This window comes from Prionailurus viverrinus, chromosome B4 (assembly GCF_022837055.1).
Source record: "Prionailurus viverrinus isolate Anna chromosome B4, UM_Priviv_1.0, whole genome shotgun sequence".
In the NCBI taxonomy this organism is placed as follows: Eukaryota; Metazoa; Chordata; class Mammalia; order Carnivora; family Felidae; genus Prionailurus; species Prionailurus viverrinus.
Genome location: NC_062567.1, coordinates 100,414,454 through 100,431,236, shown reverse-complemented (window position 1 = coordinate 100,431,236; position 16,783 = coordinate 100,414,454). Strand labels below are relative to the sequence as shown.

The 16,783-nt window shown below is 39.3% G+C and overlaps 1 protein-coding gene across 5 annotated transcripts in view; it reads left to right on the top strand.

The window, feature by feature from the left end:
- The first annotated feature begins 11,273 nt into the window (after positions 1–11,273).
- PPP1R12A (protein phosphatase 1 regulatory subunit 12A) overlaps positions 11,274–16,783 on the top strand; it is a 159,085-nt gene continuing 153,575 nt past the window's right edge. For 2 of the 5 annotated variants that reach the window (XM_047865581.1, XM_047865580.1), the window contains exon 1: positions 11,275–11,774. In XM_047865581.1, coding sequence (XP_047721537.1) covers positions 11,538–11,774 — 237 coding nt within the window. In that variant the 5' untranslated portion in view covers positions 11,275–11,537. Of the gene's footprint in view, positions 11,775–16,783 lie in introns of all 5 variants that reach the window. The other 3 variants (XM_047865582.1, XM_047865579.1, XM_047865584.1) reach the window with 2 other exon arrangements.

The window sequence follows — 16,783 nt, the reverse complement described above, 5'->3', positions numbered from 1 at the left end:
ATAATAGAAGTGCCATTGACACTGAAAAAAAAAAAAAACATACATACATATGTATGCATTAGTATATAGTATATTAGTATATTAGTATATATATTAGCAAAAAACATACATACATACATACACACCACATGTAATCCATTCATCTTGAATGTCAGGAGACACTGAATATAATGGATTTCACTCTTGTGATTAGGTTTTATTACATTTAAAAAGCGAAGGATGTAAATAATATCCCAAACAGTTGATTTTTGGTTAATCAAAAGCAGATTATCTTGCTGGTGGAAATATAAAATGGTGCAGATGCTATGGAGAACAGTATGATTGTTCCTCAAAAAATTAAAAATAGAATTACCATAAGATCCAGCAATTCCTCTTCCTAATATAAACTTAAAGAATTCAAAGCAAGGGCATGAAAAGATATTTGTATACTCATATTTATAGTAGTATTATTCACTGCAGTAAAAAGGTGGAAACATCCCAAATATCCAATGACAGATGAATAAACAAAATGTAATGTATGGATATATACACACACCCATACACACACACACACATAGGAATATTATTCAACCTTAAAAAGGAAAAAAAAATCAGACACATGTTACAATATGAATAAACCTTCAGGGTATTATGCTAAGCGACATAAGGCAGTCACAAAAGGACAAACTGTATGGTTCCTTTCATATAAGGTGCTTAAAGTAGTCAAACTCATAGAGAGATTGAGTATAATGATGGTTTTCAAGGACTGAGGGGTGGAAAGATGGAATTATTCTTTAATGGGTACAGAGTTTCAGTTTTTCAAGATGAAAAAAATTTCTGTGGATGGATGGTTGTGATGGTTGCACAGCAATGTGAATGTACTTAATGCCACTTTACACTTAAAATAATGAAATCTAGGTTATATATATTTTAACACAATTTAATTTTTTAATTTAAAATTTTTAAATGTAAAAAAAACCTTTAAGATTATCCTGAGTGAGCTGGAATTAATAAAGCTCTTTATTTTATTTTATTTTATTTTAATTTTTAGAGGAGCAGGGAGAGGGGCGGAGAGAGAGAGAGAGAGAGAGAGAGAGAGAGAGAGAGAGAGAGACTCTTAAGCAGGCTCCACACTCAGCATGAATGGAGCCCTACATGGGGCTCGATCCCATGACCCTGGGATAATGACCTGAGCTGAAATCAAGAGTTGGAAGCTCAACCAGCTGAGCCACGCAGACACCCCAATAGGAAAACTCTTAAAAGAGGGACTGAGACTGTCTTGGAGAGAGATTCGCCTACTGGTCTGACATCATGCTGTGAGCTGCCTATGGAGAAGGCCATATGGCAAGGACCTGAGAGTAGCTTCTAGGAGCTGACAGCCAGTCTCCGGCTGATTGCCAGAAAGAAAATGGGTACCTCAGACCTACAACCACAAGGAATTGAATGCTGTCAACAACCAGAGACCTTGGAAGAGGAACCCAAGCCTTAGTGAAGATGCAGCCAGCCACATCTTGATTTCAGCCTTGCAAAACCCTGAGCAGAAGACCCAGCTAAAATGTGTCAGACTCCTAAGCAACAGAAATTATGATTTAAAAATTTGTGTTGTTTTAAGCCATTAAATTTTTTGTAATGTCATGCATAGCAATAGAAAACTAATGCAAATAGGCAGTGTCAGTCTGTTTTTTGTAGTCAGGAATCCTGACTGGTTCATGTGTTCACTCTTGGCCAGGGGACCATGATGGATAATTCCAAGACTCTGTGCCATGAAATAAATAATACTCCTTTCCTTCCAAAAAGCTATGCATTACTATTAACAGAAGAAGGAAGGCGGGCCAGACAGGTGAAGCTGAAAAAATAAAAAGGAAAGATGTTCACCACACACTATATATATTTCATTTAGAATTTTTTAGTGTTAATTTTTAACCACAAGTTTCCACTGTCTTAATAGTGGTGTTCCAAGTCTTCATTGATTTGTTACCTTTAAGTTATGATGGTGGGGTAGAAATAGACTTTCTCTGTAAGTTCTAAGGAACTGTGAGGTCATTTAGACTAGTCAGACTACTGGACAGATGTGTAATTGGGGACAAACCAGTAAGACATGCCTAATGCTCAAAGACACAATCCAAATGGACAAATGAGTAGAGGAAGAAAGTATCAGGACACACAGTTCTCACCATTCCATTATTTTCCCTCTACAACTCCAGCTGCCATTCAAACTAGCCTTCCAAATAGAAAGAAAAGGCAGTAGCCATTCCAGTCTAAATATATGAGGGTTTGGGTGGCTTGTCTTTCCACTAATGACTTTTCAGTCTTTTGAGAGTTTTCTCTTAAAATGAGACCGGCCATATTTTAAGCCTTAAATAGCCAAGATCTTAATTCTCAGTTTATACCAAGGGTTGATTAAATCTGCTAATAGCAAGAATGAGTCACAGGATAAATGCTTGAGGAGGAGAGAAATGTTTCACAGATAAATTAAGCCTTCTTCACATTTTATGTAGGGCTATCTGAGCTACTCTGAATAATTCTGTGTGATTCTTTTTCAAATCCTTCAATCATCCCTATCGATTTTTAAAAAATTTTTTACGTTTATTGATTTTTGAGAGAGAGATAGAGAAAGAGACAAAGCACGAGCAGAGGAGGGCAGAGAGAGAGGGAGACACAGAATCTGAAGCAGGCTCCAGGCTCTGAGCTGTCACCACACAGCCCAATGTGGGCTCGACCCCCTGAACGATGAGATCATGACCTGAGCAGAAGTGGGAGGCTTAACCCACTAAGCCACTTAGGTACCCCTCGTCCCCATTGTTTTTATGGTAAGTATGTCTCCTTGTTTATATAGAAGGCCTTTTGTGATAAGGTTACACTCTCCTTCTCCAGCCTTGCATGTTATGATTTTCTTTATGTTTTGTGTTCTGATACTATTAACCTGTCCCTCTTTCTGCCTTATGCATATACAATTCCCAGTCCCTACACCACTCTGCACAGCCCCACCTCCTTCTCACACACACACGTCATGTTTGTGCCTAGCCAATTTCTATCCTTCTTGAGGATGAATTACCTTCTCAAAGATTTCCCTGATAGACCACGGCTATCTGTCCCTCCCCTCAGTCCCCACTAAAGTACACTCCTCTACGCTTCTACAGTATTGCTGCTTTATCTGTATCCCCTCCCTTACCCCATAGAGTAATATATACACACAGTGCTTATAACAGGAATAGGCACTTAGTAAATTCTGTAAAAGTGTTAGCTTTTATCATCATATTGAAATTACCTGTTTCAATATCAGTTTCCTCCACTAATGTGTAAACTCCTTAACCTAACAGATAATGTCTTATTCATTTCCTTTAAATTAGCTCTTAAATTATAGTAAGGGATCAAGGAATGTTCCTTAAAATGTAATATGGTAAGGAACTATTATTTATTGAGCCCTGTGTCAAGCATGATTTCTTTTTTTAATTTTTAAAATTTATTTATTTATTTTGAGAGAGAGGGAGAGAGAGAGAATCCCAAGCAGGCTCTGCACTGTCAGCACCGAGCCCAACATGGGGCTCAAACCCATGAACCATGAGATCATCACTCTGAGCCACCCAGACAGGGTTCCCTTGGAACCTGTAAATATGATGGGATATTGCTTCTTGATTAGGCTTTGTTATATTGTCAGTCAACCTTAAAACAAGATTATCCTGTCTCAGCAATTAAAACGAATTTTTTTGTACTGTTTATTTATTTTTGAGAGAGAGAGAGAGAGAGAGAGAGAGAGAGAGAGAGAGAGACGGAGCATGAGCAGGGGAGGGGCACAGAGAGAGGGAGATACAGAATCCAAAGCAGGCTCCAGGCTCTGAACTATCAGCAAGAGCCTGACACAGGGCTTGAACCCATGAACCAAAATATCATGACCTGAGCAGAAGTCAGATGCTTAGCCAACTGAGCCGCCCAGGAGCTCTCAGCAACTTTTAAAAGCAGGCACCTCTCTCAGGTTGGTGGCCGAAGGGGAAGCCAGAGAGAGAGGAAGCAAAGCATGAGAAGGGGTTGACACACTGTGGCTGACTTTGAAGATGGAGAGAACCATGCCCAGTCTGCTGCCAGCAAAGAAATAGGACCTTAGTCCTATAACTGCAATTTGTAAGAGCTCACAGGAGCCACCAGATAAGTGCCCAGCTCAGTAGACACCTTTCTTTTGGCCTTGTGATACCCTGAGCATAGAACTCAGCTGAGCCCACCTGGACTTTCAATCTACAGAACTGAGATAATAAATGGGTATTGTTATAGGGTGTTACATTTGTCATAATTTCTTATGGCACCAATAGAAAACAAAGTACATGTGAACTATATGCAGGACTCTTTACATAAGTATCAGGAGTGAATCTCACTTAAAGATTTTTCATCTTTTCTTAGACCTGGGTGGCAGAGTCAGTTGAGCATCTGACTTTGGCTCAAGTCATGATCTCATGGTTCGTGAGTTTGAGCCCCACGTCGGGCTCTGTGCTGACAGCTCAGAGCCTGAAGCCTGCTTTGGATTCTGTCTCCCTGTCTCTCTGCCCCTCCCCTGCTCGTGCTCTGTCTCTCAAAAATAAATAAACATTAAAAAAAATTCCTCACCTTTTCTAATTTTCTATAAAGAAGTTAATTTCAACCTTAACAGCTGGAAACTCTATATTGGTCATTCTTGGTGGTCTTTCCCCTCCACCGGGGTTGTGTGTCAAGTTTGTGAGATGAGACTACACAGGTCATCAGTCCTGTTTGCACACCAGTTAATACTGGAACATCTGTCCTAACCTGCATGATTATGATCTCTTCAGGTGTCTTCCTGACATTCATGTCCCAGCTTGGGGTAGATTTCCTGTGATACTTGAGGACCTCTCTCTTGAATGGGTCCCTCCCAAGGCCCTATACTTAATTGAGTATTTGAAATTTTATATCTTTTTTCTTTTCTTTTTAAATTTTATTTATTTATTTTGAGAGAGAGAGAGAGAGACAGAGACAGAGACAGAGAGAAAGGGGACAGGGGCAGAGAGAGAGAGAGAGAGAGAGAGAGAGAGAGAATCCCAAGCAGACTCCACACCATCAGTGCAGAGCCTGATATGGACTTGAACTCATGAACTGTGAGATCATGACCTGAGCTGAATCAAGAGTCAGATCCTTAACCGACTGAGCTACCCAGGTGCCCCTTACAGCTTTTTTCTTAAAAAGGAATAAGCAGAATGCATAAATGTGAAGCACCACAAAACCTGGAAACCCCTACAGCTCAAAACTTTGATTAATTAATGTAATCCCTTCTTCCCCACCCCACATTCCCCTGCCAGTAACTTCAGACATTGTCTTTTAGTTTCTCCTTCATCTTCATTTTTTTCTTCACTACACTTAACAATATGTGAATCTATTTATTCATTTAAAATGTGTTCATTTTCTGTCCTCATCCACTAGAATGATAAACTTATAGGAGGCAGGCACTTGATTTGTTTTATTTATTCCTGTGTCCCCAGAACTTCAAATAATGATTGACTGATCAACTTCAGGTCGACCAAACTGCTCCATTCTGGCTAAGTCTATTTGGGCTGCTATAGCAATACACCATAAACATAAACTGGGAAGTTTAAAAAACAACAAGTATTTGTTTCTCACAGTTCTGGAGGCTGAGAAGTCTTAAGAGTGACGTACCAGTAGTTTCGGTGTCTGGTGAGAGCTCCCCTCCTGATTCATAGATGGTAATCTTTACATTGTGTCCTCACGTGGTAGAAAGGGACAGGTAGCTCTCTGGGGCCACTTTAATATGGGCACATATGACCTAACCACCTCCTAAAGGCCCTACCTTCTAATACCATCACTTGGGGGTTAGGATTTCAACATATGAATTTTGAGGGGACACAAATATTCAGACCATAGCGCCTGCCAAGTCTGAGGCACAGCTATGTTTGGCTAGTGAGAGTCCCAGGCACAGGTTCCAGCCTCTCAAGTGCAGCATTCAGCCGCTCACTCTAAGATCCTGTCACAACTCAGGGACACTTCCAGGGATCAGGTAGTAAATGCCCACTGCTCTAGAGACCCACCAACTTCTTTCTCATCCTTTTAGCTTAGGCACCACTTTTTATTCTCAGTGAGGTCCTTCTTTTCCATGGCAGTACCCAGGGATAGATGGGGAAGACCCATCTGCCTGGTTTCCTCTTCTCCACCCCAAATAAAAATAATAATTCATGATACTATGAATTAACATTGTTATCCTCACTTAGAGGATAAAATTTAGAAAAATGTTTATATTGATCTATGACATCACATAAATGTAGCTTTAGTAAATTTCATAGCCACCTGGTACACTAATTCCAACCAGATTACTAGCCTCAAACTCTTATTAAATAGTAATTTGGGGGTGGCTGTTTCAATCTAGGAAGGAAAGTGTTTCGAAAGCAACTTCTGTTTTCTTCCCTGTCACAAACATCCCCTGAGACAAGGAAGCAGAGTGCTATCAGCTTAAGTGAGGGAAGGAAAAGAGGCAAATACAAGAAAAGAAACAAATCTTAATTTTTTCTTTCTTACATATATTATTCACTTAATCTGAAAACAACCACATGAAGCTGATATATTATTCCCACCTGCCACAAATGAGCATAGCCATTACCAGTGATGCTGTATCTGTTATTGCTGTGCGTGTTCATTCTCACTAGTATTCCACTCTGCACATTTTTGCATTCTGGTCTCTGAAGGAATTTAGAAACTTTCCCTGGATTTGAATTGAAGGACATTTGCATAGATCCCTCAACTAAATCCTAGTGTTCAAAGATAGAGCTTGTGCACCTAAACTCTCCTTCCAGATGTTGGAGCATCAGCCTTTACTTGCTCTTGTAATTTCATTGTTACAGAGGATGACCTTTAGTTGTGCATTACCTGTCGTGTTTTCTCCCGGAGCTCATAGATGCTTTCATATAAATTAGCCTTCCAACAGCCTGTCTTGACACCCTGAGGTGAGTGTGTCACAAAGGCACTTCCTGTAATCCTTACTAAATTAATTATAATTATTATTATACATGGTAATTAAAGTCAGCCAGTGTTCCCCAAAGTGTGAGACATGTAGACTGGTAGTATTTGATGTAATTTAAATGGATGGAAATTAAAATACCAGTGAGGTGCGCAGCAAAGAAGCCATTCTCTTTTCAATATACTTTAATCTTTATGATTATATAAAGTAGAAAAATAACAAGCTGATGCTAATATGTCCAACCCTTGCCAATCTTCCCTTTTTAACAAATTGAGAGGAGGCGGCCTTGGGCTCAGATCTCTGATAGGTAACCTAACTAGAATAACATGTTGTTTTCATTGCATTTGCTTTTAAGAACTTCTTTTATTTGTATCCATTAGAAATGTTTTCCACTTCAAAAATGACGTTTCCTTTTAAAATAAATCTATTTTTAAAAATAAATAAATCTATTTAAGTTTTTTTAAAGGTTAAAAGAAGCATTTGCCCGGATCAGGCAAAAATCATGACAAATTGGGGAATACGAAATTAAGCAATTCATATGAATGGCCATGTGACGTGACACTGAACATGATACAGGTTGCAAGTCACGTACATTCGAGGCAAGTCACCATCTCTTTAGCACTATTTCTGTACCTTGAATTGTTGCCAGACACTCATCTGATTCCCCACAAACAGGGACAAGAGGAGTTTTATGGGAATATCAGCCACAAGTAACTGTGTAAGTGTTAGTTTCTTGGGATGAAGCCAGATGTGACAGAACATTTACCCTGAAGAGTTAAAAGCAAGATGACTTTCAGAGCAGTGGAAGGAACCATTGGGTTGGGGAGTGAGGCTGACTTTGTAACCCAGACTCAAGGGAAGGGGTTAGACGCTATGATCTAGAAATCAGGTTTGGCCTAAAAGTAGAGTCTGAAGCAACTTAGGGTGATTTAGTGTTGGTCCTAGTCAGTAATCCGGGTGGGTCTGAATATCTTATGATGCTGGCAGATTGTAAACTTTTCTTCAAGTTCCTAAAAACAACATTTGAAACAAATTATTACACAATGGAAGAGAGGCTAGGCCAGGTATAGAGTATAGGAGATAAGACCAAACTGCCTTGTCGACCATTCTATTCTCAACTGTATAAACGTAAATTAGAATTTTAGGTTTGAATTGTGGATGAGAATTTAAATGTATGACTAAAAGTACTTACCAATATCTTATGTACACTTTGTACCAAAGTACATTTCCAATTGTATAATAAAGGTTAACAGGGAAAAAGATTCACTGAACAGAAAGTTGGTTTATGGAATATTTTAGTATGCTACATAGTATTAGAGATATATACCTTCACTATTACAAAGATTGTAAAGGCTGGCAAAACAGTGAGCTATCAATTAAGCAAAGAAACAACCTACATCCCAAGAGTTCTTAATTATTTTAATAGTTACAGACTAACTTCCTTTTACACTTAAACGAGCTTTTTACCATCTGGCAATTAACCAATCTTTTACTGAACAAAAGGCTAATTCTGAAATTTGTATTTTTGGCTTGGATTGACTTTAAAAATTTTCCTTTTCTTGTTCTGTGTTCACATATTACAAATAATCAAATATATTTTCAAATTTAGATTCATTCATCAGTAAATAAATAAACAAATCTCCACATCATAGAGGTTGGTACTAAGCTAAGGCCACACAGACACAAGCGTTGGTGCCTATGTTATTACATTCTCTAGTTGTTTTTCTAATAAACTTGACTGTAAGTGTAGTATATTATTACCGGACTCTTTAGGTGATAGTACATCAGAGAGAGCACAGAGAAATATCTAGCTTCATGTGTGTATTTAAAGTAAATTAGTGATTTAATTAAAAATTCTTCAAATCAATCAATCATAAATAAATGGTTAGTAGGGGATATCTGCGGTGTAATTAAACTTTTAAAAAGATACATATTCTCTGTCAGTAGGACATGTGACGGTTTGGGGATTGTGAGTTTGAGCCGGGGTTGGGTGTAGAGATTACTTAAAACTAAAATCTTAAAAAAAGGAACATATTCTCTTTTGACAGCCTCCTGCATGTAATAAGGACCCCAAACATGATTAATGATTTGCTGAGCAAAGAAAACCAGTTAGCAAATTAATATAGTTCAATTTTTATTTTTACATTTCTTCTGCTGCTTAAAGTTTGAAGTTAATTCAGCTACTAAAGTATTATGAAGTGATTGCTTTGTGTTGTTTTTTAAGCAAGAAGTTTTGTCTGTTCTGCAATTAGCCATAGGTCTTCAGTATTATTAATTCAATAATAGCATCAAAAAAAAATCCTCCCTACAAATGCAAAGCAGGGTAGCAGTTTAAGAGTACTTCCAATGAGATTAACATGGAACTTGCTGACTGAAAGCTAAACTCAATGAAATTTGCATACATTAATAGACCAAGTAAGTTTTCGTTGTTTTGTTTTTGACCGATAGCCTTTGGTAACTGATACTTATTTGTGTTTTATTAATAAACTACTGTCTTATTTTACATTTTTAAGTGCTTGAATCAGAAATAGCATACCTCCCACCAAACTCTTGTCCAAATGAAAACTTGAGATACCAATCTGTATTCCAGGACACTTTTAAGTGCTACCAAATAAGACAATAACATTCTTGGGAAACAGTAAGGATAAGCTGCCAGTTTGTCTAGGTAGACAGGGAAGCTGACAAAGCAATCCTGATTCCTTTCTTTTATTATAAGAGCCGTATTCTAGAGTTCTTAAAGTGAATACAAATTTTGTATTTTAGCGCTACAGTTCTTCAGCACCTGAAACCATCATTATTCAAAGATCTGATAATAGCAATGGTGTGTTTTTTGCATGTTACACTCACTTTCTATTTCTACAATATTTTCAGAGGAACTATTTTGCCCTAATTTGAGTTTTTATTACTGTCCTAGTAATTGCAGTTCAGAAAATTCAGTCTTACGGGGCAGGTGGCTTCCTAATTGCATTTTACTCAAGTATTTTATTTCTCAACATGAAAAGCTGCAATGTAGTCTACTAGAGGATAAGAAAAGCTTAATTGCTCACTGCTGTACCCCCAGTATCTAGAAAATGCCTGACCCCAGTAGAGGTGCATATCTGCTGAAGGAATCCTAACCCTGCTGCTGAGTAAAATTAATTAGTTCTTTGGGGACTCAGTCTAGATGTTCCTTAAAGTTCCATTCAATGGTAAAGAGTTAAGACTTTTGTTGCTTTGGTTCTAAATGTTCTAAAAATCTTTAATGAACGAAAACAATGGTGTTTAGAAAAATATCAGTTGGTGGAGATTGCAAATGGATGGCTTCAAAGACTTTAGCTATTGTTACAAATCGTATGTTCGGTGTCAGACAAGACAACGATAAAAGTCCCTTTTTAATGATTATAATGGATTATAAAATCTTTTTTTTAATACGTGACCTCAAACAGTGGTTTAAATACGTCCTTATGGTCAATGTATTGCCAGTGCCTAGAACAATGACTGGCTCATAGTAAATATTCAATAAATACCAACTGAATTAATTGCGTAATATTAACATTCCTTTGAACCCTAAAAGCAGCTGGGTCTTTACCCATCCTTAGAAAGCAATGGAGCAGGAACCAGAAATCCCTTAAAAGGTCAGGGCCAGTAACCAGGCTGATCTAAGCTCCCGTTGGTAGTACAAGGGAGGCTTAAAGCACTGAAGGAAGGGTAAGAGGACCCGAAATACGCGTGAGAGAAAAAAAAAAACAAAACAAAACAACAAAAGAGAAGCATAAGGGGAAAGAAGTTTCACAGTGGAGGTTGGCAGGAAGCCACCGCAATTACCACAGGTCAACCCTTGTTACCCGGCGGTCACCAAGGGCTGAGATCTGGGGTAACTACCACCAAAGCCCTCGGCTACACAGACCCCGCTTTTAAGAGCTTTTTATCAAAACTGACATGACCAAGTTCATCCGAGTTCCTCAAAAAGAGAAATTACAAGCGCCTAATTCACGTCCTATCCTCCATTCCATTCAAATAACGCAGCCAATAGGAAAATCCTCCGCCCAGAGCTAACGACTCCGAGGAGCTCAGACAGCCCTGGAGGCAGGTCGGCCGTAAAGACCGACTGTTGGCCTCCGGAACCCAGGAGCCCTCAGCCAGGCGGGACAACCTTCCTTCCCTGTCTCCGCCCTTCCAGGTTGGTCCCAGCCCCCGCCGCCTAGGCTGGCTGGACCACACCCGCTTCCCTCCGGTGGCCTGGCCGCCCCCGCCGCAGTTCGCGCGAGCGCTCTTCCTGGGGCGGGCACAGGCCTAGGGCGCATGCGCGCTGGTCGAAGGGCGCCTCCCTGTCCGGATCTCGCGAAGTTACGTTAGATTGGCCGCCGGTGACGGGTGGCCGGGCTGGGGGCGGGAGGGCTTCTGAGGTAGGAAGGGAGGTCCGCTCGGCCGGGCGCGCCGCCCCAGTGCTCTGTGGGATACTGGAAGTCTCGAGCGTCTCCTCCCGGTTCCCAGCCCTCCTCTGGCCCGCACTCATAGAAACAGTCACACACCCCCTGCCTTCCCTCTCTTCCCTCTCCGCCTCCCCCTTCCCTCCCCCTCGCGATAAGAAGACCCGGCGGCAGGAGAGGGGATGAAGATGGCGGACGCGAAGCAGAAGCGGAACGAGCAGCTGAAGCGCTGGATCGGCTCCGAGACGGACCTCGAGCCTCCCGTGGTGAAGCGCCAGAAGACCAAGGTGAAGTTCGACGATGGCGCCGTCTTCCTGGCTGCTTGCTCCAGCGGCGACACGGACGAGGTCCTCAAGCTGCTGCACCGCGGCGCCGACATCAATTACGCCAATGTGGACGGACTCACTGCCCTGCACCAGGTCTGTGCACCCCGCCGCTGGCTGTCCTGACCCTGCGGGTTCTCGTCGGCCTCCCGCCGGGGCCTTCTCTCCGCTCTCGGCCTCCGGAGGCTGGGGGCGGCGGGAGACTCCCTGCTGCGGGGTGAGGGGGCGGCTTCCCGCGAGGGAGGGAGGGTGGGAGGGATAGAACTAGTGGAGGGAGGGCTTCTGGCGTGAGGCCCCCTTCAGACTAGTTGATGTTGGAGTTGGAAATTGGGTGATTTCCGGGGCAGAGGAAAAAGGGACTGTGGTCGGCTTGGGGCCCCAGGTCCATTTGTGGACGTGTGTCTGGGAGTTGGGGTCGAGACGGGGAGGGGTGTACTGGGCTTGTACCTGGGCCCGATGTCAATGATATACTTGCACGACGGGGGATGCTAAAGAAAACAACCGACGAGGGCATTAGGGACACTTGAGCAGATGGACGTCTTTGGCTTGTAGGTGGGCATTGGATTTGCTGTAGTTTTTAGGGCTTGATTACAAATGATGATGATAATAATAGTAATCAAGAGCCCTAAGCGGAGTGCCTGAGCGGACGATTTCCTGTTTTCTCCTTTATTATTGTTGGTCATTGGGGAGGGGGGAGACGGGGTGTAATTAGCTGATCTGCACCGGGTGAAAGGGAGGGGAGGGAGGTGCGTACGGTAAGGAAGGGTTCAAAAGGGCTTGCCCACTGCCGGACCCGAACGTACTAAAGTGTATTCTCCGAGAAGAGTTTGCCGCAGTGTCAGAGATCCTTGAGCCCCACGTCTTGGGGTGTGCACTGGGGTTTAGAAAGAGAGAAATAAACACGGGGCACTCTTTTCAGAGCCGACTACCAAGCTCTGATTTTCCTTTTGGGGGTGGAAAAATAAAAGAAAGCTGGTCAGAAACTTTTCTCAAAATGGATGCTTTGTGCATGTTAAAGTTTTATAGTAGTCTGATTGGGATCTCTCAATGTTAGCCAAATAAGGAGAAACTATTGGCAATCCAGAGATAATGTTGCTTTGCCTTTAACAGGCCAAAAGCAACACAACCACGTAGAGTTCTGCATAAAAAAAACAATTTTTAAGTGATGGTAATAGGTGACAGGACATAGACTCTTTCCATTTTCCTCCTGGGCAATAGGAATTAACCTAGAAAACGACTTTACAGCAATAACTTCCCCTTACGGTGAAAAGATTTGTAGACTATCTCAAAGTTGCCTTGGTTATGTATGGAAGATCATAGCTGTGTTTTATTTAATACTGTAACAAAAACTTGTTTGGGAGGTTGAAACTTAAGGCTTTGTATTTTATGCATATTGCCCCACTGCCTTTTTAAAAGAGGTGTGTGATGGCATTTTTCCTTTTGCTGCTTCCTGTTTGGTGAATGATGACCGTTTTAAGTTTTATTTAATTGAATTCTCATATCAAACTTGGCTTATAGCCTTTGTTTACAAAGTTGACTGGATGAATTGAAATGACTGACAAGTTGCAGGACAAATCTGGAATTCAGAGTGTGGAACTCAGTAAAAATACAGTGTGGTCTTGAGTTCTTTTTCTGTGTCATTAGGATCTCTAATGTATAGCATGGTTTTTATTTGGCTGTGGTTTATTTTAAAGCATAGCAAATTCTAGATTCTAAAAACATGATGTTGGGAATGAAAGAAACTTTTGTCATTAAAAATGATAAAAAATGTGGTTATGTAAGATGAAGAATCTTTAAGTATCTTTCAAGTGTAATTTGCATGTGTTAGTACGGAATTGATTCTGAAAGACATTTATTGTATGCTTGAGGTCAGGGTACAATTGGATAATGGTTTACATCAATATGTTTTATTAAAATTGTCAAATAGAAATTTAAAATTATTATATTTGTGGAGGAACCCAATTGTATTTGCTTGGAGGAAGAGGAAATTTTCTAATACTTACATTAATGTAATATTAATATTGGCTTAGGTAAGAAGAGAAAATACCCATTACAGACTTCTTAAGGGTTTTTTTTTCCCCTCTCAATTTGGACATGTTGCAAGAATTATCAGACTTATCAATGTTTTCCTGATTAACTGAATTCAGTTGTTTGGCAACATGTAGGTGTAGTCTTTATTGGGTATTTTGTTTTAGCTGAGAAGCTTGTTAAGCAGAAATTTCGAAGTTTATGCATAATCATTTGCATAGTATCTTTTTGTAATTTTATCTGCACATTGCTTATGTCAGTGAAGCCAAAGTCTTTAAAATATCAAGCATTAAAATTTTTATCGTGTTTTTTCTACTCTCATTTCTCTTTTATCAACTCTTGTACTTTTTTCCCATTGTGACTGTGAGAACAAGGAGTTCGCTTTGGGCAAATTCAGAACAACAGTGCAAAGGTGATAAATACAACTTTTTTAAAAAAAAGAATCACAAGAAAATTTTAAGCTTTTAAGAAATACCTTGAATGGTGCTTTTTTTAAATACTTAAATTAAAAAACCTAAAATTGACCCATTGCTATAATAGCCCTACAATAGTATTTATTTTAATTTAACCTCTCAAAAGATGATATGATACCTAAAATGTTTTTGCTAGATTATCTATCGGTTCGTCTTTTGGAATATTTATGTTTTTGGTTTTAGTCAAGTGTCTTAAATTTCACTGTCTGGATAGTTTTAGAAACTTCACAATCCTTAAATATACTTAATCTAATATTTAGCATCTTATATTTAAAAATTTGTTGGTTGAATGTCCTTTCTCATTGAAAGTTACAAAAGATACTGAATTTTCAGTTATTCTTTTTGTACAGAAGTATGTCATCCATATTGGAAAAAAGCAGTGTTTCGTGTCAAATTTCCTGTCTTGGTCTCTGGAATAGCCTCCCTCCCCCTGACTCCCAGAGCTAGAAAACAATACTAAATAGTACTGAAGTTAAAATAAACTTCTGATTTTCTAGAACTGAAGTCTAGAGTAGATTTTTATTTTTATTGGTGGGCATTAATCAGCTCTGATTTTATAGGTACCTAGTACAGTTTTCTACTTGTATATTTCAGAATACATTATAGATTTTAGGAGAGTAAAGAGTTTTCTATAAAATGCCTTATTGCTGAGTCCTACTGATACTTGCATAAAATGCAGGACTGAGATTTCTTCCAACAGTTTTGAGTTTAACCTTTGATTTTTACCTTAAAATTATATCTACTTCCTCTGTGCCAGTAACTTCCAAGTCAGTTTCCAGTTTTCACGTTTCTGCAGAGCTCCAGTCCCTCATTTCCATTTTTCTAGTAATGAAGTATTGACTTAAAATGAAATATTACTCAATATATTGTGATTCTCTACTTAAAAATATATATTTAAGTAGTAATGTAGTAAATAGAGTTTCACCCCCTTTGTCATGGGATAGCAACTACTGTATTTGCGTTTACCCTTATGATTTCTTCAAAGAATTCTTATTCACACATGGATTTTCATAGCTGAAATACAGTTTTATAATCTACTTTTATCACTTAACATTAGTTTATATATATATATATATATATATATGTATGTATTTTTTTTTTTCCATATCTTAAGACATTACCTGTATCCAGGTACCTGTTGTTAGACAGTTTTACATCAATGTCAGGAATTTCTTTGAATTCAGCCTGAAATAAAAGTTAAATCTTTCTTTACCAAGCCTACTCTTCTTATTAATGCCTCTGATTCTTTCAGTGATATCATTAATCTCTGGATCAGGCTTAAAATTCAGTTATTGTTTACTTATCTCTTTGTCTACATATATCCAATCAGTTCTTTTCCTTGCTACTCTACTCTCATTAACAACCTAGTTCATACCTTTATTTTATCCCTAGAGTATAATAATAGGTTAATTGCTTTATCTGCCTTCCCTGGCTCTCTGGTCCAATCCAGCATATTCATATTCATCAGGATAATTTTTTAACAGTATCATTTTGATTGTGTCATTTCTCTCCTTAAGCTCAAAGTGTTTCATCATTTAGCTTATAATTGATATATCGCTATTGTGTTCTACTTTCTTTTAATGCCTACTTATTTATTTTGGTGGGGGGAGAGAGAGAGGGAGACACAGAATCCAAAGCAGGTTCCAGGCTCTGAGCTGTCAGTACAGAGCCGGACACGGGGCTCGAACCTATGAACTGTGAGATGATGACTTGAGCTGAAGTCAGACAGACACTTAACCAACTGAGCCACCCAGACGTCCCATTTTTTTTACTCTTTACCTTTTATTTCCATGCTTATGGAAATACTTTTTCTGCCACTAGAATATCTTCCCTTCCTTCTTTGCCATTCACAATCCTAGTTATTCTTCCGGGTTCGATGGAGTTGCCAGCCAGTAGGGATCTTTCTGTCCTTTGAATTTGTATAACACTATGGCACTCTTTTCTCTGGGGTGCTCATTATTCCTTATATTTTGCCTTTCTGCTGCTATTGAAACGCTTCTTGCTGAATAGTGTTTGTTTTTAAATTTGTCTTTCCTGATAGACTATAACACCCCAATTTTTGTATTTCCAGAGCCTGGCACATTGTAGATACTCACTAAAGATTTTTTTTCATTTGTATCTTATACAAGATACAAAACTTGTATTATAAGTAGGAAGTTTTGTACTTATCCGTATATTGTAAGATAAATTTTTAAAACACTTCATATCCACTACTTACTGTTCTTACACATAGTAGAACTTACATGTTTATAAGACAAATGAAAATCTTTGTTGTGGATATTCTGTGCAGATTTTTTTAGTATCTTGAGCTTTAAAGAATTTCTTAATATTAACCTCCTTCCTAATAAAAAATCTTAAATCAGTTTAAATCTTGGTTAAGTGATAGAAAAATATTGAGTTGAGTCATTAATTGATTTGTCACCTTTTTTTTTTTTTTCCAACGTTTATTTATTTTTGGGACAGAGAGAGACAGAGCATGAACGGGGGAGGGGCAGAGAGAGAGGGAGACACAGAATCAGAAACAGGCTCCAGGCTCTGAGCCATCAGCCCAGAGCCCGACGCGGGGCTCGAACTCACGGACCGCGAGATCGTGACCTGGCTGAA